At 48.9% G+C, this 23,815-nt stretch overlaps 9 protein-coding genes across 9 annotated transcripts, besides 1 other annotated feature; 5 read left to right on the top strand and 4 right to left on the bottom strand.

Moving 5' to 3' along the window:
* Positions 1–23,815: part of a sequence feature (contig 1.78 659..353456(-1)) that runs on past both edges of the window.
* On the bottom strand, positions 122–1,150 carry ANIA_04505 (RBM8 family RNA-binding protein). The gene is made up of 3 exons (XM_657017.2): positions 827–1,150; positions 272–743; positions 122–220 (listed from the first exon to the last, which is right to left on the bottom strand). The coding sequence occupies exons 1-2, from the start codon at positions 1,073–1,075 to the stop codon at positions 516–518; spliced, it is 477 nt and encodes a 158-aa protein (XP_662109.1). The 5' UTR covers positions 1,076–1,150; the 3' UTR covers positions 122–220; positions 272–515.
* ANIA_04506 (uncharacterized protein) lies at positions 1,675–3,014 on the top strand (the record flags this gene model as incomplete). The annotated part of the gene is made up of 3 exons (XM_657018.1): positions 1,675–1,691; positions 2,009–2,047; positions 2,144–3,014. 3 exons carry the CDS (start codon positions 1,675–1,677, stop codon positions 3,012–3,014), a joined length of 927 nt encoding a protein of 308 aa, XP_662110.1.
* On the top strand, positions 4,163–5,778 carry ANIA_04507 (protein amyC; the record flags this gene model as incomplete). The annotated part of the gene is made up of 2 exons (XM_657019.1): positions 4,163–5,056; positions 5,107–5,778. The coding sequence occupies 2 exons, from the start codon at positions 4,163–4,165 to the stop codon at positions 5,776–5,778; spliced, it is 1,566 nt and encodes a 521-aa protein (XP_662111.1).
* On the bottom strand, positions 5,273–7,183 carry ANIA_04508 (protein bxiA). The gene is made up of 2 exons (XM_657020.2): positions 6,630–7,183; positions 5,273–6,572 (listed from the first exon to the last, which is right to left on the bottom strand). Exons 1-2 carry the CDS (start codon positions 7,151–7,153, stop codon positions 6,089–6,091), a joined length of 1,008 nt encoding a protein of 335 aa, XP_662112.1. The 5' UTR covers positions 7,154–7,183; the 3' UTR covers positions 5,273–6,088.
* slx4 lies at positions 8,805–11,454 on the top strand (the record flags this gene model as incomplete). Its single annotated transcript, XM_657021.1, has 2 exons — positions 8,805–9,602; positions 9,640–11,454. The coding sequence occupies 2 exons, from the start codon at positions 8,805–8,807 to the stop codon at positions 11,452–11,454; spliced, it is 2,613 nt and encodes an 870-aa protein (XP_662113.1).
* On the bottom strand, positions 13,638–16,462 carry ANIA_04510 (protein fbxA; the record flags this gene model as incomplete). Its single annotated transcript, XM_657022.2, has 2 exons — positions 13,638–13,982; positions 14,036–16,462. The coding sequence occupies 2 exons, from the start codon at positions 16,460–16,462 to the stop codon at positions 13,638–13,640; spliced, it is 2,772 nt and encodes a 923-aa protein (XP_662114.2).
* ANIA_04511 (uncharacterized protein) lies at positions 18,123–18,791 on the bottom strand (the record flags this gene model as incomplete). Its single annotated transcript, XM_657023.1, has 2 exons — positions 18,123–18,277; positions 18,335–18,791. The coding sequence occupies 2 exons, from the start codon at positions 18,789–18,791 to the stop codon at positions 18,123–18,125; spliced, it is 612 nt and encodes a 203-aa protein (XP_662115.1).
* Positions 19,072–19,613, top strand: ANIA_04512 (uncharacterized protein; the record flags this gene model as incomplete). The annotated part of the gene is made up of 2 exons (XM_657024.1): positions 19,072–19,074; positions 19,161–19,613. The coding sequence occupies 2 exons, from the start codon at positions 19,072–19,074 to the stop codon at positions 19,611–19,613; spliced, it is 456 nt and encodes a 151-aa protein (XP_662116.1).
* kipB (kinesin family protein kipB) lies at positions 20,377–23,402 on the top strand (the record flags this gene model as incomplete). The annotated part of the gene is made up of 2 exons (XM_657025.1): positions 20,377–20,576; positions 20,633–23,402. The coding sequence occupies 2 exons, from the start codon at positions 20,377–20,379 to the stop codon at positions 23,400–23,402; spliced, it is 2,970 nt and encodes a 989-aa protein (XP_662117.1).

Genomic DNA, 23,815 nt, shown 5'->3' with positions numbered 1-23,815 from the left:
TGACACGCATCAAATGTAGAACAATCACCAGTTACATCGGATGCACTACAGAGTTTATGGTATAGAGTTTATATGCAGAGTGCGGGGTTTGGAAAGTGAGAGCCATGTTCCTGGTCACACGACATTTGTATTGTCGAGAATATCACGCGGAATCCTCTAGTGAACTAATAGTTGTAATCTGTGCACGATTTGATATCTGGCGATATTGAGATATTGGCGTCTAGTTCTGTGTCAGCGGTAGCAGTGAAGGATTCTGTCGGGTTGTCCATACCACACCAATCATAAAAAACGACGCCGGCAGGTAATCCCGAGCATCGTTCCGAGTTGGAATATCGATGGTGTTCAAGGGAGCTAAGGGACACTGCCGGCCATGATCGCTTGTTCCCGGTAGAGCCTCTGTATCGTACTGAACGCCTACCAGTGTTCCATGCCTCATTTGCTGATAGTGACATGCGAAAAGGACAGCAGGGCGAGTTCATTCCAGAGCGACAATAGAAAAAAACATATATGGTATCTTAATCCCTCTCGTTCTCAGCTCCGGGGCTGCGGCTTCGGTCACGGCTCCTGCTGCGGTTTCTCCCCCCACGACCGCCCCTTCCACCGGACTTCCCTTTGTTGGATGGCGGTGGCCGGACAAATGCGTAGTCGACTTCAATTGTCTGATCGAGCAACTTGGTGCCGTTCAATTCCTTGATAGCTTCAGCTGCTTCTGGTAGCGTCGAATATTCAATCAATGCATATCCCTATACAAGAGAAATATTAATACCCGGGCAGAACCAAACCAAAATGCTAAAAGCTTCAGAAACAGAGGGTTGCATAAGTCTACCTTCACGTAACCCGTTCGGCGGTCAAGGTTTAGGCTGAAGTTCTTGATCTCGCCATACTCCGCAAAGAGATCCGTCACGTCTTCTTCGGAAGCTTCTTCGTGAATGTTCGTCGCTATTATAATCCATCCTTCGATACTGCGCACGGCAACAGCGCCGTCGTGTGTTCGAGCATCGGTGCCACTGTTGCTTGTCTGCGGCTCGGCTTGCTCTTGCGAGACCGGAGGGTCGATTTCCATTTCTCCAGACATTATGCCAAATGAGAAAGCAAATTCCTTTTCGTTGAAAGGGGCGCGGCAAAAAAGAGATGACGGGGAATCGGCGGCAAGGCAAAGCTTGTGAATGTCGAGTCGCGATAGATTGAGAGTTGAGTTAGGTCAACCCGCTTCGGTGTGATTATATAATCAAGGATATAACCAGACCACAACTTATCTTCCATATCAAAAAGAACACTATAGTCTGCATAAAATAAAGGGCTAAGGGCTGAAGGTCCAGGCTATGTGTGTGCATTTAGACTCCTAAGCGTATCATGGATTGTTTATCTTGTGTCTCGAGACAGAGGTAGTAGGTTGTTCTGGTATGCTGGTTACTGATATAGACTATTTAAGGGTCCCAGGCTACCGATCCTTATACAAGACACATGTTGCACTAGGCTGCCCGTTAACCCAAGGAACCTGCCTCTGAAGTAGATAACACTAGTGGCAGCCAGCAGTTCTGTAGGGTATATTGTCAGTTATCATTTGAATCTTCCCCATCCTAACACAGCAGAATCCACGTTACAGTATCTGAAGACAAAAGATAATCCTACGACATCCCCCAGCAGTAAACAATTGAGAAATAAGTACACGCAATGTGCACAAATAGCTAGTGAGTATGCACCTGAGTTCCACTGTTCATAACCAAGGGCCGTGAAAAGGGTGATGGTGGAAAGTAAGTAGCTTGTGTGCTCTATTTATGGTCCAGTGCAGGAGTAGATTCCAGGAAACCAAACCATAAAAATGCAGAGTCTCCTAATTAGAGTCATCCAGGTAGTCAAAGGCCCATCTTCTTACGTCAGGCTATTTGTTCCGAGAGATTGAATCTATGTTCGTAGACATAGAAGCTCACGAAACGTTCATTGCTCAAGCTCTCTATAGCCCGGTGTTGACTACATCAGGAATTAGGCATAACACATGAGAAAGTAGTTTTCAAACTGACAAGGAGGCTCTCGAGGGTATAGTTGAGTATGTTCTGATGTTGAAACTTGCTCAAGTGAATGTGCGAAAGCCAGCCATTCACCACAGCAAAGGGTCATTTTGATTCAGCTTCTCCCTCTCAAGCTCTTTCGAAGCTGCAGGAGAGCTTCTACTAGTTGCAGTTGAAGGTGCAATTATTGAACCGTTCGGAATAGAGTTCGCAAGATGTTGTGGTGAGGCCCCAGCTCCACAAACCTACACCCGGACACTGACGAAGGCGCTGCAACACAGCGACGACCCCAAATGCCTCTGTCATCCACGCCCAAAAAAGCCATTCCCAAAGCTTGAGCTCGTCATCAGGGGCTCAAAGCCTGAAGAGTCCCGTCGACTTGACCAAGTGGGCGCGCAACTCGATGTTGTGTTCGACCTTATTGGAAACGGCCTGACCCTGCGAGAGACGATCGGGGACCCTACCGTCGCTAAAGCCTCCTACTCGATTGCGTTTCTTCTCAAGTCAAAGATGATAGATTTCGTGAACTTGCAGGGCCTGTCTGATGATTCACTCCTTCTGTCTTTTCGAATGCAGCCTTCGTTCTGCACTGCGACGGGTAAGGGTCGGATGACGTACAAGGAGAAATACCAAGGATTCTCACCGAACCGACTCGAGAGTAGACTGTACAATGACTTCTATTCCTGCAATTGGTTCGAGCAGCATCTTGAGCTGCTTCTGCCGGCGGAGCGTATCATGGGCTGGAAGACGGTTGCTCTTGTTCTGAAGACATTCCAGCGCATCACGCCAGAGAATTGGTGCCATATGGTGAAGCTGAGGAATAGACCGGGCGTAGCTGGCCTGAACTGGATGGCTATTGAAGACAAGGTGATGCCTAGGAAGATTCAGGCGCCCGTCGTCCTCTTTCCGTCTGAGGAAGAGAAGAAGATGCACTATCTTATCGAAAAGAAGAAAGCGGCAGCAAAGAGGGCCATGCAAAAGCAGGGGCTCCTTTGCAACTATTGAGCAGCTTTTTTTGTTTATTGTATGTGCAGCAGTTGGCTGTAAGCTGATGCTCAAAAGATGGATGGAGAGCTCATCGTGAAGGATGAACTTGGATGTGCCGCGCTTCACACTTAACGTTGTCTTGAGATACCCTGTATGAAAGCGTTCTTAATATTGGAGGAACAACTTGGATTTGTTATGTTTAATTAACCTGGAAGTACCTAGGAAACTGGAACCATGTTCTGAATAAGGCATCAATATAAGGAACAATTGAAAACTGCTTTGTATTATCCTGTCTTTATTGGAGGCTGCATTATTGTCCAGTATCACAGGTCGATATTCAAAGTCCCCTTGCATGAATTATCAATAAGTTTCAGACCTAATCAGCTAGTAGGCACAAGAGTAACTGCAAGCTCGAATGTTTTGCCTACTCATTTGCCCGCCACTTTTGGTGGACTTCGTCCATCTACCTTACATGCTAGGGGTACCTTGATCCCTTCCCTAAACAGCCTGAACCAGAATTGCGAGCACCTCTCTCCCAAGTCAGTGTACTGGAGTTCTATTCGGACTGGAGTCGCATGATGCAGGCACATCGGAAATATACCATAGCGTTGCGGATACTTAATTTAGCTCTACTCCAGGCAAGCGCATTCATGTAGGCCGTCAACCTTCCCCAAACGCCAGATTCTCGGGGATGAAAGGCTGGTTTCCTCCCTATCAAGGCCCCTAATTGACCATGATCTCAGGCTATTCTGTAAGTGCGACGTTCTAAATCCTGCCCCCTTCCATCCTCTTGAAGCCCGTACTGGCTCGGATGTCCAATTCGCTCGTTCTTGTCATTCCCACAGCTATTACACGCTTAAATATCTAACTCACCATTGGCTTGGAGGCTGTCGTTCGTTTAGTTTCAAGTTGGGCTCTCAGTCTTGCTCATCCAATCGTCAGGTCGCTTTACACGCCGTATCACCCGCTGTTCTCTGTTAGCATTTGTTCGAGCTCGCACTAAGTGACTATCGGGCACTGAAGAATACAATTCATAATACAGCATTGGAATGGCATTTTCCGGGCAACTGATGCAATGGCTGTACGCCACTTCACTGATGATAGGGCCCACATCAGTGCTCGCAGCACGTACAGACGCCTGGAAGACAAGATCCGTCTATCAAACCATGACTGACAGATTCGCCCGCACGGATGGATCAACCACTCATTCCTGCAATCTCACAGAAGGGCTTTATTGTGGTGGAACATGGAGAGGGACGATAGATCACCTCGACTATATCCAAGGCATGGGCTTCGATGCTGTTCTGATCTCCCCAATCATCAAGAACGTTGAAAAGAAAGCCAAATATGGGGAAGCATACCACGGCTACTGGGCCCAGGACATGTACTCTCTCAACCCACATTTTGGCACACATGAAGATCTTCTGGACTTGAGCCAAGCACTTCATAACAGAGGAATGTTCATTATGATGGATACTGTCATAAATAACATGGCTTATACCATGAACGGCGGCAACCCAGCAACAGACGTTAACTACACTTCTCTTAATCCCTTTAATGAGAAAAGCTTCTACCATCCTTACTGCAAGATCGACGACTGGAACGACTACCCGCAATCGCAGTACTGCTGGACAGGGGATAACATCGTTGCGCTCCCGGATCTAAACACGGAGGACGAACGGGTCCAGACCATACTGGAGATGTGGATTCAGGAGATGATAGCAACCTACTCCATCGATGGGCTCCGTATAGATGCAGCAAAGCATGTCACACCAGATTTTATTGGGAAATTTGAAAAGGCAGCTGATGTCTTTATGTTCGGAGAGGTCTATGAGCGATCTGTCGACATAATCTGCGGGTATCAAAGCAATATCATGCCCAGCGTCACTAACTACCCGATCTACTTCGCTCTTCTCGACGCCTTCACCATAGGCGACACAGAATCCCTTCCCAATCAAGTCGAAAGCATGAAGAGCAAATGCCCGAGCGTGACGAGTTTAACCATTTTTTCTGAAAACCATGATCTGCCCCGATTCGCAAGCTTGAAGGATGACATAAATGTAAGTCGCCTTAAACCTTCTGCGTCGCCCATTAGACTCAATAATTTCAGCTCGCGAAAAATATCCTAACATTCACCCTCCTCTTCGACGGCCTTCCCATTATTTACCAAGGGCAAGAGCAGCACTTCTCCGGCTCAACAGACCCTCACAATCGCGAAGCCCTTTGGCCCTCTGCGTACGACACCTCCTCCCCACTTTACAACACGATTCACACGCTGAACACAATCCGCAAACACGCCATCCAGATCGACCCTGACTACTACATAAATTACAACACATACCCTGTCTACCGCGGATCCTCTGAAATGGCCTTCCGCAAGGGCCGTGAGGGCAGGCAGATTATCATGGTTCTCTCAACGCAGGGGAGCAATAGCGGGGCTTACACGATCCGCATGATGAATGGATTCCAGCCAAGTGTTGTCGCGAGGGATGTATTTAGTTGTCGGACTTGGACAGTGAATGATATGGGGGAACTGAGGCTTGATATGGATAAAGGGGAGCCGAGAGTGTTGTTTCCGGAGGCGTTAATGAGAGGGAGTGGGCTTTGTGGGTATGCGAGGGAGAAGGTTACTTATATGGATTTTGTTAATAAGACTTATTCGCCAGAATCTGGGGATGATAAGGAGTCAGGAGGGGTGGTGGGTAGCAGTGTAGTGGTTGGGGGAACGGGTGTGGCATTGGTTTGGGCGTTATTAGGGCTTATTTCGTTTGCAATGTGTTAGTTGTCATGATGAGCGTCAATCTGCTTTTTCCAGGCTACGATAAAGTTGACCGCAAGAGTGAGATATATCACAATATATTTTCTCATTTTTTTCATTCTTTTTTCCCCTACTATTTTGAGCGGAGATGCTATCCAACAACTCAAAGGCGCACGGACAATATGCGCTAATAGCAGAATTCAATCAGAGAAAATATGAACATGGAAAGAACAAATGCGCCATATTCCCGAGCAAATAACTAGTACAAATATCCGACCCAAGTAGGGCGTTTATAATAATTGCGGGAGAAATCCTAGTAAATTCCAGATCGAATTTACCTTCGGTTGTTGTTTCTCATGGCCAGGATCTGCACCATACGGATGAAGATGTTGATGAAGTCCAGCTCGAGGCTTATAGACTCATTGACGACATCCTTCTGAAGGAGTCCGCGCTCAGACATACGGGCGTGGTGCAGAACCTTTTGCACGTCGTAGAGAGTGAAGCCTCCAAAGACAGCGAGACCACCATACAGCCAGATATTCTCAGACCACATCAGGGCACGGGTGGCGGTGGCGGGAAGGACGAGGGGAGCAAATCCGGAGAGAGCAACGATAGTTACACCGGCAAGGAGAGGAGCACCCAGATACAGATACTTCTCCTGCTTAGCGGTGGCGCCAACGAAAGCGATCGAACCCATCATGCCAACAGTGTAGAGACCTGCGCGGGCGAGGATAGCTGGGTGCATGAACATCAGGGGTGCGAGGAGAGCAGCCTGGGTGACGTTGAAACCAGCCCAGAGAGCGTACTTCTGAATGTAGCTGTAAACACAATTAGACGATTGATTTACCAAGTCTTTGGCAATCTTGTCAACTTACTTGTTAGGCGAAGTGTAGTAAGTTCCGAACATGGTTCCCATGCTAGCCACCAGTCCAACACCAGCAACAAGCCATGGGTTGGTGGCCATGAGGCGATAAGTCCATCCGCTAGTGTGCAGAGCTCTAGCAGCAATACCAATAATCCCGACACCAAGTCCAGTGTGCATAAAGGTTTCATTTAGATACGCCCGTTCAAACGGCGGCATTCCGCCGTCTTCCCGAGTTTCGCGGTTGAAGATGAAGTTCGTTGCCATGATAGTTCCACCGACGATAGCTGCGCCATAGATCAGCTTCTGGGTCAAGTCGCCCTGCGAAGCGTTGGCGGTTTGCTGCATGTAAGGGCGACGGAATGCATTTTGGAAAGTCTGCCTGGATTTGGCGAAGATAGAGGAAGAAGCGAAACTAGGCTTCGGTTGAGCGGGCTTGAACGGAGAGTTGTGGATGAAGCGAGCGGTGTTCGCGGATTTAGGCACCTGACGGAGAGCCGTCGGAACGGCAAAGGGGCGTCGTAGGAAGAACGCCATGTTCGTGGATACGACAATACGATCCGATGCAATATCAGAAGATAGAACTTTGTCAGTCTGCTGGAAGCTCGGGTATTTATAGGATACAGAATACAGCCAGTGATATCACTTTGCTTACTACGGCGACCCGAACGTTCGAGAAGCGCAACCATCTGTCACATGGCTTCTGACTAAGCTCGGCCATAACCATCACTAACTCCGATAGTCTATCGTGGGGTCGTTCTGAAGCTTCAAATCTACGGAGTAAAAAGTGCGCCGGTGATAGTGAAGGATAATTTATACCGCAAACCTTCGCGAGCGCCATATACGTCAACCAGAAGATATTCTCAGTTATTTCGTGTTATCTTCATTGACGCTTATAACATCATGTCCTCTCTAGAAACCATCCATTTACCCCACCTCCCGTCATCACTCGAGATTCATGCAGCGCTCTATAAAGATGTACAAAATGCTGCCTCTCTGCGACAGCAGCTTCTGTCAGGGAATACGGCCTTTGAATATGCGTTCATTGATGCAAGCATGGTAACTAAATACAGTCTAGCAAACGCCTTTACCTTGAATTGCGCTTACCTGGGTCTAGATTCTATCTCGAGCGCACGCCCTCTCAGCCGTCTTTCGTGCCGTCAATGACTACTTGAATGATCGCCTTAAATCCCGCAATGTCCATTCGGAGATTGTTTTCTCATTCAGCCCAACAAACAACGTACATTGATTCTCGACGAGCTCTTCCTGTCCCGGGCTGACCGACGTTTTAGATCGCCGATTCCTTTCGAAAGTTTGGTATAAGCGACACTACCACTAACTTGCTCGTGGTCAAACTCTCTGTGAATCCGGATATTACCCACGAATCTGTCGCTGCGCACCTAGCACAGAATGTCCAGGGTACTCCTCTACCCTTTGATGACAATGCACTGTCAGAGATTTCGGACGTTGCGAAAATTAAGAAAGCGTATAAATTGGGCTCCTTGCCGCCGGGACCAGCCTGCGATCAAGTGTATGGTACTTCTGGGGGCAAAGACAGACAGCTCGAATTATCTGTCCTGGGGGCTATCGCATTGCGAGGAGCCACTTGAGTGTCCACCTGATGCTGAGACCATGGTTTCTCTACCTTCGACCTGCTACACCACAAGGCGGCGGGAAACAAAGTGAACATGCAGACGAAATAGGCTTGCGAGCTCATAATACGGTCTCGCAGCTGCTTATAGAATTCCCGGCGTGGGTCTATGCTGATAGAAGGTGCCACCAGCGCGCCTTTCGCGCTCAACATTGTCATTATGCAGAATACCGCTGGAGGCTGGCTTATACAGCGTCAGCGTCTGCCACCGGCTAAGCCTAAACGAACGATATAACTCCGCACACTCTAAAATAGCTGTTTTCCTGAAAAGTCTAGACATAACGCTGTAGACAGCTCCAGTTTTCCTCCTTGTAGCTTTAGCACTGTAGGACGTTGATCTCTATTGGTTGCCCGGTCTACCAAAGTTTCTCCCCAAGCGGTAAGTCCCTGCCAAGACCATCAACTCCGCTCTTATCGATTGCCACTTTGACCTTCTTTTTTCTGGATAGCATTGCAAACATACAACATGGCGCCCGGTTATTTCCCTCTACATTGGCTGTAAGAATGTGCCGGTAGCATATTGCATAAATTGCAGCGATGATGCAGATCACGACGGATTTCGTCGTGCTCTCTTCGTCCCCAGAGACCAGTGCCATCCATTTTCCGCCGCTGCCGTTAGGAAATTCGAAGATAACATCACTGCGCGACCCGTCCATGTCCCTGTCACCTTCGCCAGCTGCGTCACCTACGGCCTCGAAGCGCTCCACGTTCTTTAGCACGCCACCTTACAGTCAGTTTAAGACGGCACACAAGACTACGCAGGATGCATCCAAGGAGAGGACGACAACGACGAAGACAGACGAAAACTCAGCTTCTTCAGAAAATGGATGCATTCGAAGAGGACAGAAATCCCAGCCCATATCGCAGGTGGAGTTGCAAAATATAGGTCAGGATAACTCGGAAAACAAGGAAAATGCGCCGACAAAGCCCAAAAGAGCCAGGAAAAAACAAGAAGGAAGTAGGACCGGGACTGAGAAATTGAAGAACAAAACGATATCTGGGAAAGTCACTAAGACCGGCATGTCGAAGTCAAGAACATCTGTCATTAAGCCTGTCAAGAGTAAACAGGGTACATGCGAACGAAATACTGGAAAGGACGGCTGTGAGAAAGATAACCTACAACTGGAGCTGGCTATGGCGAGGAGACGAGATTGGACCCCAACGAAAAACGCTGCCAACCCAGTCATTGATTTGGATGATGAAGATGACGCCACAAATAGACCCGACGGTCTTGGCACATTGCTCTCTGGATACGAGTATACTGGTATGGCTATTGCCTCGGACAGACATAAGGTGCTTACGAATAGTGGGCCGACAAAACGTCGTCGAATAGAGGTATTGCTGCCCTAACCCGGCATACAATGTGCTATAGTTAATTCTCACTCACCATAAGCAGCTTGTGGATTCTAGGGTACTGCCAGCAAAGCCGAAATCCTTATCGGAGGATGACAGTGTACAAAACAGTGAGGGCGAGGCTCCCATATGTGCAGTTTCGAAACCCAGCAAGAAACCAAAACCGAAGACTAAACGATTGACTACTCTGACTGCTCGTGTTACAGCCCCGTACGACTTGTCTGCGAATAGCTCAGATTCTACAGTCCAAGAGATTCTGGGAACCGCAGAGGCCTCAACGGGAGCGAAGCCCAAGAGCCGCAGAACAAAAAGGAAGGCGGATGAGAGCCCTGAATACAAAGTACCCAGAACATTATTCTCTCCGGAGGATGCAGTTAAATCGTTAGACCAGCAGGAATTGGTATTTGGGACCTGCAGCCAGCTTCAGCGAGAAGATTCCCCAGATATGCTGCGGGACACACAGATCGCAGTCCAAGAGTCGGAGAAGGAGTTTACGAGGGGTATGGGCCGACTTTCACACACTGCTCGTTATTCATCCGTCTTATCGCGATTAGCAACGCAGAGAAACCTATGGTCCGCTGCGGCTAGGGATACAGAAGGGCAGCTAGCTGATGTTGAAGTTGTGGACCTTGTGGACTCACCTGAAGCGTCGAAATTTATAGTTTCGTCCCTCAACAATGAGAAGGGGACGGAAGACCATAGCTTTGCTACTTACTCGAGCAGATCGTCTGAGGTGTTACAGGCAAAGGCTCTGGCTCCAGCTGACGCTCCTATCGATGAGGCGTTACCTGCGCTGACAAGTCACACGGTTGAACAGCTAGAGTATGAGGAGCCGAAAAATCAGCCGATAACTCGATCTAAACCTCCATTGCCCTATTATAAAGGGAAAACAGACCTCCAACTGGCGTCGGAAGTTCGGCGCTATGGCTTGAAGCCGCCTAAAAACCGTGAGAAATTGATCGAGCTTCTTGAAAAGTGCTGGGTAGCTAAACATGGATTGGACCTTCAAGAAGCCCGCGAGGAGCTGCAATCGAAAACAACAGCTGGAATGACATTTTCTACATCTGAACCGAAGAAAGTTGAGCAGGAACCATATCCTAAGCAAGCCAAAACAGCTACTCAAAGCAAGATAACAAAGGCGCGGTCACAATTTCGACCAAATGTCCCTGAACTGACAGGAAAGAGTCGTGAGACCAACACAACTACAGCAGTTGTGAAAGAGGACAAACAGAATAACCCAAAACCGAAACTGAAAGAACGGCAACCTAACCCAAAACGCTCCTTTATTGACGTCGAGGAAATTCAGGACTCAGAAGACGAGTTTCTTCCATCTCCAAGCGCGATCCTGAATGAATTCTTGGTCAGCCCACCTCGGAAAGGGAAGCAAAGTAACAAAGATACAAAACAGAACCGGCAAGAATTGCCTACATCTACCATCCCCTCAAGCCCGAGTCCAAAAAGTTCGTTGGCGCGTGATTCTTCTCTGTCTCCAACTCGACAAACCAAGAAATCAAGAACAATCCCTCCCGTCTCAGTGAAAAGAGACCTCCTTGATTTAGGCGAGCAGATCACAAAAGCTGTCCGTGCCCAGCCACGACGAAAACAGAATTCAAACCCTGTCACTACCGGAACGCGAAAACGACCTACCTGGCATGAGAAAATCCTCATGTATGACCCTATCTATCTCGAAGATTTCACTTCCTGGTTGAATACTGAGGGACTTGCTCTTGTCGATGAAGACAGGGAGGTCGCCATCGGCTTTGTCCGGCAATGGTGTGAGAGTAAAGGGATCTGTTGCTGTTTTAGGGTCAAGAAGACTTCTGAACGTTTTTAGACCTGTTGGTAACTTATTTTCCCTCCTTTTTTATCTTTTGATTTGGCTTAAGTTGAGAATATGCGGTAGCGTTGATTGGTTGGTATCTGTCTTCGAGTTTGTCTTGAAATGTTGCATATGCGGCGTTATACTACACCTGGAATACCCTTAGTGCAATGGAAGTTATATGGTCGCGTTTCGCCACATTATTTGATATTTTGAGGTATGCGAAACAATATGGGATTACAAACAACAAGGCATCAAGATATTAAACTGCATGGACCAAGATAAGTAGGTATAAAAATGCACAATAGACCTCTGGTGCCGAAGGAAAGATGGGGGTAGATGTGAGGGAGGGAGGGAAAGCTCACTCAAACCACATCCTTTCATCAAAGTCTGCATCGTCATTTGACTCACTACCTTCCTCTGTTTTGCGGTAAAGATATTTCATCCATTCGGGAGGGAACACTTCCCGTGCTCGAGTCTGCCCAGGTATGCCCTTCGCCACGTGTTTAGGCAACTCTGAACGCATTATGGTATCTGGCCGCGCAAACTCCGGGAGAGTTGCTAGCCCATATAGTTCATATCCAGTGTTTTCGTAGGTTAAAGGGGAAGGCGCTTGCGTGTAGGGATTACCAATAAGAGTTGCTTGGTTAGTAGCAGCAGCATTCCTACCATTGTTGGGCAGCGCAGTCATCCGCGCAGAAGGGGTTCCAGGGCTTCGTACATCAGGCGAAACGAGGTACGCAAGTGGCAAGGCGCTGCATTCTGACAGCCTGCCGTTAGTATTAGCAGGTTGGGGGTCGTCCTTGTTAACTGGCGTTTGCATGGAAGGGCTATTTGGGCTTTGTGTGTCTAGCACTCCCGTGTATTCGGATGGCCCCGGGATGTATGCGGACTGCCAGGACTCAGTATCATCTGTCGTGACCCTGCTTGTGACCTCAGGGAGAAGTCTCCTCTCCTCCCTGCCTGCTATCTCTCTTGGTCTAGCCAGTGTTTTAGCAGCGTTTTTAGGTCCAGCCTTTTGCATGTATGGCTTGCGAACTTTTGCCATAACCTCTGTTGGAGAGGCAGGTGTATCAGTATTTGTTGTAGCCTCCGTGAGAGTTTCGGTAAGAGTATAGGTAGGAGCATCAATAGTGACGACCGTAAGATACTCTGTACTTAGATACGAATCAGCGGATGAATCGTGGTCGTCATCCTCGTCGTAGACATTGCGTTGCCTCTTCGGTGACATCCTGGAGAATCGGTGGCGTGTTTCTGGTGTTGAAGCCGATGGAAGGTAAGGGCCATTAAGGCTTAAAGCAGTAAGGAACTGATACAAATGCTCAAAACTGCGATTAAAATATAAAGATAACGATGTTGGATGTTGAGATAAACTTCTGAATACTTAGTCGAGTCTGCGTTGGCCTGACCGCTTCAAAAATAGCATACTAAAGGCATTTGAGGCTCACAATGTCTTAACGGGCACGAACCGTTCACAGCCTGTTCCTTATCAAATATTAATAGACCAGGATTCCGCGATAAGAACCAGTGGTCGCAAAAGCGGCTGCTGGAACAACCAACGAGGCCTGGAGTGAATGCGAAAGAACCTGTTTTACTACAACAAAGATAAATGGTTCATCTACACGCTTTGAGCTTCAATGAATTCTAAAATAGAATGCAGACAGAGAAAAAGCCCTCGGCGCTGGACTCCCTACTCCACATATTCAATGGAAAGAAAAGAAATCTAAGATACACGTAGAATCTTCAGAAATTGGCCAGCTCCAACATGCAATATGAATAGGAGATACTGTTATAACCGTGTCAGACTCAAACTCCTCCCATGCCTGTCCCCCCCAGCACCTGAACAAAAGTAGCAAAAAAAAAAAGGATAGAAGGACGGTACGCACTGAACGAAGATCGAATAAGGCCGTGATATAAGCATTCCAAGACCAACGCGCCAAGGAAATGAAGGCAATGCAGTAAGCTTCGTAATCGCCATCGACCAAAACCTTGAAGGACCAGTGAAGACAAGTACCATAACTCCGGCGGGGATCCAGCAGGGATACCCAAACGAAAGTACCAAAACAAGAAGTCGTAATCAAGTCGAGATGGGAGGAATAAGAGCATATCGTGATGAAAGCTGTATTAAGCAATAAAATTTGGTATAGGGGAGGATGCGACAAAAGTGCCAAGGTGGATAGTACTGCGGAAAGCATTGGCTATCGGTAAAGCCTCCCATTCACAGCAACAGTGTCGAATGATATTTTACCATTGTATTTCTGGGTTCCTCCTGATTCAAGCCAGGGTACCAAATTCTTACACTGGCTGACGTCGAAAGCTTTCAGCTGGGTGCAGCCATCCGCTACCGATTCCACGCCAGCCCCGGTCACGCGAACGCAACCGCGCACCGAGAGCCGATTAAGATGCAGAAGATGCAGTCCAATACTGCGTAATGACGGATCAGATATGGCAGAACCACAGAATGACATGTTTAGGTATCTCAATTGAGAACATTGCAGAGCAAGGACTTCCGTTGCTGTGTCTGATAAAGCGCAGCAGAATGACTAAGAACATGCATTAGCGAGCACATCACAATAAGAGACAAAGATATGCGTACCAAATCCAATTCCTGCAATTGTTTTGCAGCATTGGTAAGATATACAATCGCATTATCGGTTAAATACGTGCAATCCGCCAGGCAGAGCTTTCGGAGGTTAGTAAACTGAACGTTTCCCCAGAACTGAAATCCGTGATCAGTGATGGTTGTGCACCGTGTCAGGTTCATTTCTTCAATCCTTGAAGCGGCATGAGATGCAATGTGATGCATAGACCTGTCAGTTACATGCTTGCAATAGGACAGAGTCAACTTCTTCAGCTCTGGGCATCCAAAGACTGCCGTTCCGGTCGGGGTAAGAATCGTGGGTTTGATAACGGATTTACCAGACTTTGTAGTTTCATCTGGAGGTTTATATGGACCAGGAGTAACCCATCCAAGAATTCGAGCTAAGAGCGTATCGCTAACTTTTCGACAGTTGCTCAGATCCACTTCTTGCAGGCCGTTCGCCTTTTGAGCCATTTCCAGGATGGCGGATGCAGTCACGTCCCAAACACTCTTCATCTTCCAGGTTACAACGTTAGATCCACAGGTGTTCGCCAAAGTATTAAACCCTTCGTCCGTGATATGAAAGCAGTTGCTGATATCAATGTAGCGAGGTCTATTGCCGACGAAGGGACAGACGATTTTCGCCAGTACGTCATCGGTGAGGCAGCGATTATACACGCTCAAATCCAAGTAGCGAAGCAAATCCGGGGATGAATTGAGTATCTCAGACCAGTAGAGAGACACGGCGCGCAAACGAAGAAGATCATGCAATTCGAGGTTTTGGAAGATCCGCACAAGTATAGTGTCGGGAAAGATTCCCCGATTTTGGTTGCTTGGTTCGCGCCGTGCCTTTTGCGCTACTGGGGTAGTGGGAGTGTCCGGAAGACTGCGAAACGATGAACTACTTGATGGAGGTTCCGTAGAGGATGGCCGCTGTTGATCTCGAGATACCTCCTCCGGGGTTAACGGAGCGACAGACCCTCGTCGGCTGCGGAGCCGAACATTATCTAAGCCCACGTTGAGAAAAGGGTCTGGATCCGATGGTCGTAATACAGTGTGCTCATCTAAGCCGTTTGGCGACCTTTGAGTGCTGTCCAACTCTGTTTCCGTGAGTGTTAACAGTGGCATAGACTGCCGGCGAGCAGATCTGATTCTGAAGCTCTCATCGGCAGGGCCGGTCCCATCAGTGTCTCCGGCCTCAGCCATAATAACATCTCCATCAGACGCAGTCTTGAGCCTGTCTTTGGCAGTCCGTTCCACCTGTTCGCGGACATCTTGGGGGCATTTATCCCACAATTCAGATAAAACCTCACCGCTAATCATCAGACACTCGACAGCATTGATAGAGCGTACGGTTGCAGTCCGGCGAGGCGCCAGAGATAGGCTCACAACCTCGCCGAAATACTGACCCTGTTTCAAGCGCGCCTTCACTTCGAAGCCGGGATACTCAATGGTGCTGGGTAGGGGTCGTCGCCCGTTCAATGGGTCTTTCTTCTCGCTCAAGACTTCTACCTCGCCGCGGACGATGAAATAGACCTCGCGTCCCTGAGAGTCCTGTTTGATGATGTCGGTGAAGGGCGGGAATGATCGAGGCTGCGCATTGAGACCCAAAAAGTGAAGAATGTCGGGTGGAAGGCCAGCAAAGAGCGGCAGTTCCTTAAGAAGAAGACGCACGTTCACAAGCCCATTTGCAAGGGCACTTGAAGTTCCATCAGCTAGTCCCGGACTCGGGGATTTGCGTTTTTTATTGACGAACTTTAGGCTTGCACCATTCTGTTCAGTGAGCGAGAGGTCACTGGAGAAAGTTTCTCTTAACCTTTTGGACCCTCTTCGACCAGCCTCTATAAGATCAGCGGAGGGTACTGATGTCTCCTTCTTTTTCTTCTCCAAGATCATTAACCGCTCCTGGGCCTCATCCCTAATGGCTCGCTCGACTTCAGGAAACCGTGGAAGGATTCTCCGGAAGTCCTCTTTGGTCAAAACCACTAACAGACACCTTGAACGGGCGATAATTGTCGCGGTACGGGGCCGATCCATTAATACACCTATCTCACCGAAAAAGGCACCCGGCTCGAGTTCCGCGTATATACTCTCCCCATCTCTGGAAGTGACCGACACCGCACCTCGCACCAGCCAGTATATCGCCTTCGCCTCATCCCCCTCCGTCAAAATATAGTCGTTCGGAGCGCAAAGTTGCGGGCGCAGATGCTGTCCGACGTCGATGAGGAATGATTCCGGAGTAGACTGAAACAGAGGAAAAGACCGCAGTCGGTCGATGAGGTCCAAGGGCAGAGCTTGGATGTTGGACGAGGCCAAAGGCGATGGGCGCACCGGGCGATTGGGGTTCGTAACTGAATCAAATGAATGGATTAACGATACTGTGTCGGAAACCGGTGCCACAGCTTTGGTAGAACCTCCGCCGGCCCTGCCATGTCGCCTCATGATGAACGATTGTGACGCTTTCTGGGAAAGAAATGGTGTACAGGACACAGATATTCAGCTGTACGCTCCGAGCAGTAGCATAGAGTTCGCCGGAACCAGAGCGAAAGGCGATGACGTCGACGAAGTTGGAGTGACGGGAGCTTCAGAGCATCCCCAGTTCCACGGCGCGGGGAGGGGTCAGTAGGGAGCAAACATTTGAATAGCCAAACCGGCGCCGCTGTTCGACAAGAGCAAGATCAAAGCTATCGGGGTAGTGAAAGTTGGAGATCCGAAGCAGATATGATACTGAAAGCGAGCATTCTGCGTTAGTAAGAGAACCTGGGGCAGACGCAATAATTCGGTACGGTAGAGCTGGGCCAGACTGAGGATACCTGGAGGCGGGGATCTCCCACGTCAAACGGCAATAATCAATTTAGCTCCACAAAACCTCTCAGCTCTGCGCACTAGCAAGCTGCTGTGATTCGTGCGAGTGCTCGATGACCCTTTACACTGAATCTTGAAGGATTGTGGCATTTAATTTAGGCAATTCTTTCGTCTCGTTCGGATTGACCAAAACAACGATAATTGTGAAAGGAGTGAACGTGGTTGAAAGCTAACATAAAATGATGCTCCCCCTAAGATAAAGCTCAGATACTGAACAAAGACTCAGTAGGGTAAGGTGATGAAGGAAAATTGTGCTGGTGATAGAAAGATTTGCAGGCGAGCAGTAGTTGGTTGGGTGCAGGAAACAAATAGTGAGGAGGGGTTCGCAGGGAGAAAGGGAGATCGTTCTGAAGAACTTCCAGAAGGAATCCTGTGTGCTTCTCGATTGCAGGTCTAAGACCCTGAGTCAGCTATCTCCTGGACCGCTTTGCTTTTTTTTCCGTTTGTCTGAGCGTTAGTGCATGGTAAGACCCGGGCAAGCCAGATGAGTTGCTGAAAGAAACCTAACGAGTATTGATTGCGTAGCTGTAAAGAATGAAAAAAGCTGGGACCGGCTCCCAAGGGAATCCCTGTGCCTGAAGAAAAGCTCGAGCAATAGCAATATAGATAATGCATGCTTTCTCATAATGTTAGTATTGAATGCTTTAGAAAGTCCATTGGAACAGTCAAGATAATCTAAACTACCGCGTCATACCGCGTTACAGTGCTATCTACGAAGCAACAACCTCAGTACCACTTTAAACGTGCTCCTTATCGCATCCAAAGCACGAAACGCGATAGGTTCTGTAGAGGCAGCGGTATTGGGTGTTGCCGCGGGAAGAGTCACCTGACGTTAAATGTAGGGCCTGAAATTAAGAAAGTGACAAGGGCCCTTATGTCTGTCACAATCCAGCTTTGGTGATTATCCCCGGTCGTCCACGAGCCTCAACGAGGCATTCCTGAAGGCCGACCATATTCGACGTTCACTCCTCACACAAGAACGATAACCGTGTCCTTGAGGACTTGGTCGTGGCTGACTAGGTAAAAAGGCCCAAACAGGACGATCGAAATACTTCCCGGGGCTTAATCTCGATTCGATCCGCGTAAACTGGCTTTCAGACCCCATTCGATGCACCCAAGATTGCACTTCCAAACTGTAGCCTCTTCGTCAGATATCGGAAAGAAACCCAGTAATTCGTGGATATCAAGGCGAGATCTGCTTCGCGGACAGCGGCTACCTATTGGCTTCCAAGCCTTTTCATTCGACTTTGGACCGCCGACCGAGGATGAAATCAATATAAGCAGGTCGGTTGCCCTTCAAACTTTCGAGCGCATCCTGCATCAAACCATACACGAGACTCAATTTCAGGCCCAACTTGGTTGTTCGTGCCGCAGTGTACACATCGTGCCGAGCTAAAGCATGGACATCAGCTTATTTTTCGTTTTTTTTGCAAACAAGATGAAGCAAACCTAATAGACTGTAGATCCCAGAAAAAGACAAGCCAGCCGTAACGGTGGATATGAAGTCTCTCTGGTCGTGACGAGCATAGTCAACTGTTTCCTCAAAGAGACAGAACGCCAGCGCGCCGGCGCCTAATTTGAATCCCATCTTCATGCCCTCTTTGACGCCCCCAACTATAGATATGTAGTTCTTGGTTTTGTGGTACTGAAACCATCCGGTCGGCGTCGTGGGAAAGCGATGAGCGTTCTCGGCGCGGAAACGATACGCAGCCTTCTTGCTTCCATGAGTCGCACCGATGGCCAGGCCGGCAGAGAATGCGGACAGGGCAGTTAATGGCAATCGTTGGCCAACCTCCATTCCCAATCTGGGTGGCGCTTCCGACTCGAAGAACTTATCCCAGTGTAATATCTTGTATAGAGTTGTGGACTCCGGATTGCGAGTCCCAGAGGGCTGTTCAGCGTCCATAATGGAAGAGTGGCAGCGAATGCCAGCGTTTTTCGTCTCTTTTTTTGCGGCAGTAGCTGTGGAGAAGCAAGAGGATCTAATATCGCGCGAACAATCGATGTTTGACCTGACAATCGTGGCTTCGGAGCTCCTGGGTCTAGGGCAAGGTTCTCTGAAGTGAGTTTGCGGGAACGTCTTGGTTAAAATGTTCCCGGCTCCCGCAACTCCAAATGTCAAGAGCGCCGCGGACCCGCCGGAGCTTCTCAGATCAACCTAAGACCTACGAAGGAACCTCGACATCATGGTAAGTCGGGTTCCCCCATGTCTCTTAATGGATGAATTTCCCAGTTTTGAAATGAGTTCCGCTAAAATTGCTACTAAAAGTCGCAGCCGGATCCTTTGAGCTGGACGCTGCTCTTCAAGAAGCACAGAACGACCGTGCTCTTGCTGCTTCCGCCTTCTCACACCATCGAGGCCACCAAGACAAAGCTCCTGGAAGCTCTTCGAGCGCGCGGTCTAAAGGAAATTAACGGCGATCCGGTCCCTGAAGACCCCACAGCGATCGAGTTTGGTGTTGCAGTGGACAAAAATGACCTAGAGAAAGGATGGACGAGCCTCGAGGCCCCGAAGATTGAAGCCGACGATGCGCCCAAACGAGGGCCGGAGAAGAAGACTACGTCTATCAGCTTGAAGGCAGCAGAACTCAACAACGGGCAGTCTATTGCGTTCAGATTCCGAAAGATGGGGGTGACCAGTTTTGACAACGCCACTGATCTCGGCCTAGAGGACCCTGGTTGGGATGTTGTTATCCCGAAGTTTGATGACGAAGAAGTCAGCTCATAGTGTGCTGTTTGTACAAAGTGTCTAACTGCTTTTTTCCCATGTTGAGGTTCAGCTCGTTTGTTTTCTTTGGTGCAAGGGTCCGTATAGATTTACAGGACGGAGTTCGTGGTCTTCGTTTGGGACATATCTGACAATGGAGCTGCTTGCGGGAGTACGGTTTCACATTTAGGAATGAAATCAAAAGCTTATTATAGTTACCGATAATACCTTGAGAGACACTGATGTTATTGTGCATCGTCGTGACTCCTGATCAAGGTCCTTGTGCACGCTTTTTATATACATAGTGAGTCCTCATATTCAGTTATCGTAGGCAGGGTAAGAGTAGCGTAGAGTCCGGGCGTGGCACCTTCAGTCCCATTAACAACAGGACTTCTTATTTGAGGTTTATCTACCAGAATGGTCCCTCCCAGTGGGAGCCCTGCCAAGCTATATGCGTGGCGGTAGGATCTGACTCCCTTCCACGATTATTGTCACGGCTATCTCCACAACCTGTTGCTCGAGCAACCAAGCAACGCCAACGTCAACAAATTGAATGGCCTGAAACATCCACCGTGATTTCAGCACAGCTCAACAGGGGTAAGTTATGGGGTCCTCGGGAGAGGCCCACTAGTGTCAACAATCTTCATCGAACGACTCTCTTTTATCCCTTTTGTTTTCAAAACCTCGCGCTCTCTAGCTGTCACGCCAAACGGACGGGGCGGACGGCCCTCAATTCACGACAACCCTTTAACTACGACAGCTTTTCCGACAACCATCCGACGCCATGGGGGCCTCAAGCGACTCTTCGTCTATCAGCGTCACTGTCAGAGTGAGGCCGTTTACAATTCGCGAGGCAGCCCAGCTCACCAAATGTGAAGATGGTCCGCTGTTTCTTGGAGACGGTTCCCTCGCTGGTGCACCAGCTCCAAAGCTGAACCAAAAGGGTCTCAGGTCAATCATCAAAGTCATTGACGACAGGTGTTTGTTAGTATAAGGTCTTGGTTACCTATCAGCTCGCGTGCTAACCACTGTTATAAAAGAGTATTCGATCCCCCAGAAGACAATCCCGTCCAAAAGTTCTCCAGAAGTGTTGTTCCCAACGGAAAACGTGTGAAAGACCAGACATTTGCGTTTGATAGAATTTTCGATCAGAATGCCACCCAAGGCGAAGTATACGAAGCGACTACACGAAGCCTGCTCGATAGCGTCCTTGATGGATACAATGCCACCGTATTCGCTTATGGTGCGACCGGATGTGGAAAGACACATACTATCACTGGCACTCCGCAGCAGCCCGGTATTATTTTCCTCACCATGCAGGAGTTATTCGAACGTATAGAAGAGAGGAAAAGCGAGAAGCATACGGAATTGTCCCTTTCGTTCTTAGAGATCTACAATGAAACGATTCGAGATCTTCTTGTTCCCGGCGGCGCAAAAAGCGGGCTATCCCTGCGAGAAGACTCAAACAAAGCAGTATCAGTATCCGGATTGTCAAGCCATAGCCCGAAATCTGTGCAGGAGGTGATGGATATGATCATGAAGGGTAATGCTTGCCGGACAATGTCCCCAACCGAGGCGAATGCCACCTCTTCTCGATCCCATGCGGTTCTTCAGATCAATGTTGCACAAAAAGACAGAAATGCCGATATCAACGAACCACACACTATGGCGACCTTTAGCATTATCGACTTGGCAGGAAGCGAGCGCGCGAGCGCAACGAAAAATAGGGGGGAAAGGCTCTTTGAAGGTGCAAACATCAACAAGTCACTCCTCGCCCTCGGTAGCTGCATAAATGCACTCTGCGATCCACGCAAACGAAACCACGTTCCTTACCGAAACTCGAAGCTAACACGACTCCTTAAATTTTCGCTCGGAGGCAACTGTAAGACAGTCATGATTGTCTGTGTCAGTCCATCCAGCCAACATTTCGACGAAACCCAGAATACCTTGCGTTATGCCAACCGGGCAAAGAACATTCAAACCAAGGTCACGCGAAATGTATTCAATGTTAATCGCCACGTCAAGGACTTCCTGGTGAAGATTGATGAACAGATGGCATTAATTAACGAACTCAAAGCGCAGCAGAGGGAATCCGAAAAAGTCGCCTTTGCCAAGTTTAAGAAGCAGACTGAAAAGAAGGATGCTGCTGTGCGGGAAGGTCTCGCTCGGATACGGAACGCCTATGATCATTCGCTACCGGAGCGGCAAGAAAGAATAAATAATATGATTAGATTGAAGCAGGTAAGCCGCAGAATCGGCCTACTGTCATCGTGGATTGCAGCTTTCGATAATGTTTGCGCAAATTCTGAAAACGAGGTGCCATTGTCGAATCTACAAGCCGTCCGGAAAACAGCTCAAGGAATCTTGCTAGAGCTGGAAGGAAGTAGGCAGCATTACCACCAGCGCCTGGCAAAGAGTACCTGGGACCGTGGTATGACATCGGCCGTTGAGAATGCTGTCCAACAACTTCAAGAATTCGATACGAGTGATAAAAGTGATGTTACCAACCTTCGGCGTGAGGCGGAGTTGTTGAGGGCGAATACCGAGCGAGAGGCTCTATCGGCCGTTGCAGAACAAGACAAGGCAGGAGATGCTGCTGTAGTGCAGCTGTTACTTCAGGCACACTTTGAAATAGCTTCATCGATTGAGCGTATTATGCATTTGAGCGAGGAAGAGGCCGTGGAAATGGGCAAACGAAGTCTGACCAAAATGCTCGATTCATGCTGTACAGCAACCTCGAACGTCGTCAAACCGGACAGCAATCTGCCCCCGATGCCGACCTTCAGCCCTTCAAAACATAGCCCCGCCAAGGCAAAAAAGAGATTGAGCTTAGCTATTGTTCCTCCCTCAAAGAGCCTGAACGCAACAGTCGCATTGCACCCGACCGCCCCAACCTCTCCTACGCGAGGATCTCCTCGCCGTCGTAAGATGGGCACGGGGAGGAAGAGCGTCAGCTTTTCGCCCAAGAAGGCCCCAGCAAAGCCGCCAAAGCGGAGCGTTCGATGGAAGGATGACGAGGAAGACGGTACCCTGACTGAAATTCAGAAGACACCGCAAAAACGTGAAGCCACCCTAATCCATCGGAGCGTCAGTCCGCAAGAGCCTGGGCTCCCCAGAGCCTCACCGATTCCTCGTGGCATCCCAGTTCCAACTCGAAACTTCAGCCCTTCAGGTGGCTCCTCGCCAATTCCAACACCTTCCGATCAGCCATTGAGCATTCCGAAGAATAACAGATTCAAGACGGGCTTTTTATCTAAAAAGACTGGCAGCTCTCCAATTCCTGCACCACCTACAGTAGCTCTCTCCGTTTCCGACCGGAGTTCTCCACTGCGTGACATAGAAGGCAGCAGTTTTCTAAATCGAGCATCTACAGAGCGGCCATCTAGGATTGCGGTCAGAACGCCGAGCGGCAACTACTCACCCAGTCCTGCGCAGCCTGAGACTAAGGGCGAATGGAAGGCTAGCAAGGATGATGTGAGAAGAATTAGCACCGCTATGAGACGTATCTCAATCGGGTCTTTCGGTACCAGTGCATCTGCGACTGCGCTTCGTGCTCACCGTCGCCGCAGCCCGACTTCAGCAACTTACGGTAGTTCACCACCAGAGAACACGATGTTCACCGCGCAAGCCAGGCGGATGGCCAAGGGCGAAAAAGAGCTCGAAAACAAACCTGCTGTCCTAGGCCCTCGGAGCCTTCCCATAAAGAAGAACACTAGTCAGAGACGCACAACGTTCGGAGGAGACATTCGTCCTAGAGACTTTAGCTTCTCAGGCCGGGATATCCGGCTGAGTGCTATTGGCGGTTTCTGATGTGGTAGAAGGAGCAGGATGCATGATTGATTTATGGACTCTTTATTGTTTTTCCTTTTTTGCAGTTTGGCGATACGGTCAAAGGGGGGCGGCGTTGCTGAGTTTTCTTTTCTTCGTGGGACATAGTATTTTGAAGATGTGTACAATAACAGATGCTGCTTTGGAGCCGACCAAGACTGGGACCCTTAGCTGCCCCGATGATTCACCCAGTGATATGATGAACATGTATCAGCCTGTCAAAATGCGCAAGTAAGTCATGTTAGCTGGATACTATTATTTCGCGATTTGGTACATAAAATGATTTAGTGTTGGGATCGCGATCGTCTATGAGATGACGCCACCGACTCCAAGCTTAGCTAACACAGCGACGTCCTGGCGACATATCACGGAGCGTATACCAAGCTGCTGCCATA

This window comes from Aspergillus nidulans, chromosome III, assembly GCF_000011425.1.
Source record: "Aspergillus nidulans FGSC A4 chromosome III".
Taxonomy (NCBI): domain Eukaryota; kingdom Fungi; phylum Ascomycota; class Eurotiomycetes; order Eurotiales; family Aspergillaceae; genus Aspergillus; species Aspergillus nidulans.
This window is presented reverse-complemented; position numbering and strand designations above follow the sequence as displayed.

Bases quoted from the DNA above. Each gene is read 5' to 3' on its own strand.
- ANIA_04505 (XM_657017.2), bottom strand. From the start codon at position 1,075: ATGTCTGGAGAAATGGAAATCGACCCTCCGGTCTCGCAAGAGCAAGCC. The intron at 744-826 runs GTAGACTTATGC...TCTCTTGTATAG, and splicing joins GCCGAACGGGTTACGTGAAG to GGATATGCATTGATTGAATA.
- ANIA_04508 (XM_657020.2), bottom strand. From the start codon at position 7,153: ATGGCGTTCTTCCTACGACGCCCCTTTGCCGTTCCGACGGCTCTCCGT. The intron at 6,573-6,629 runs GTAAGTTGACAA...TTGTGTTTACAG, and splicing joins TACTACACTTCGCCTAACAA to CTACATTCAGAAGTACGCTC.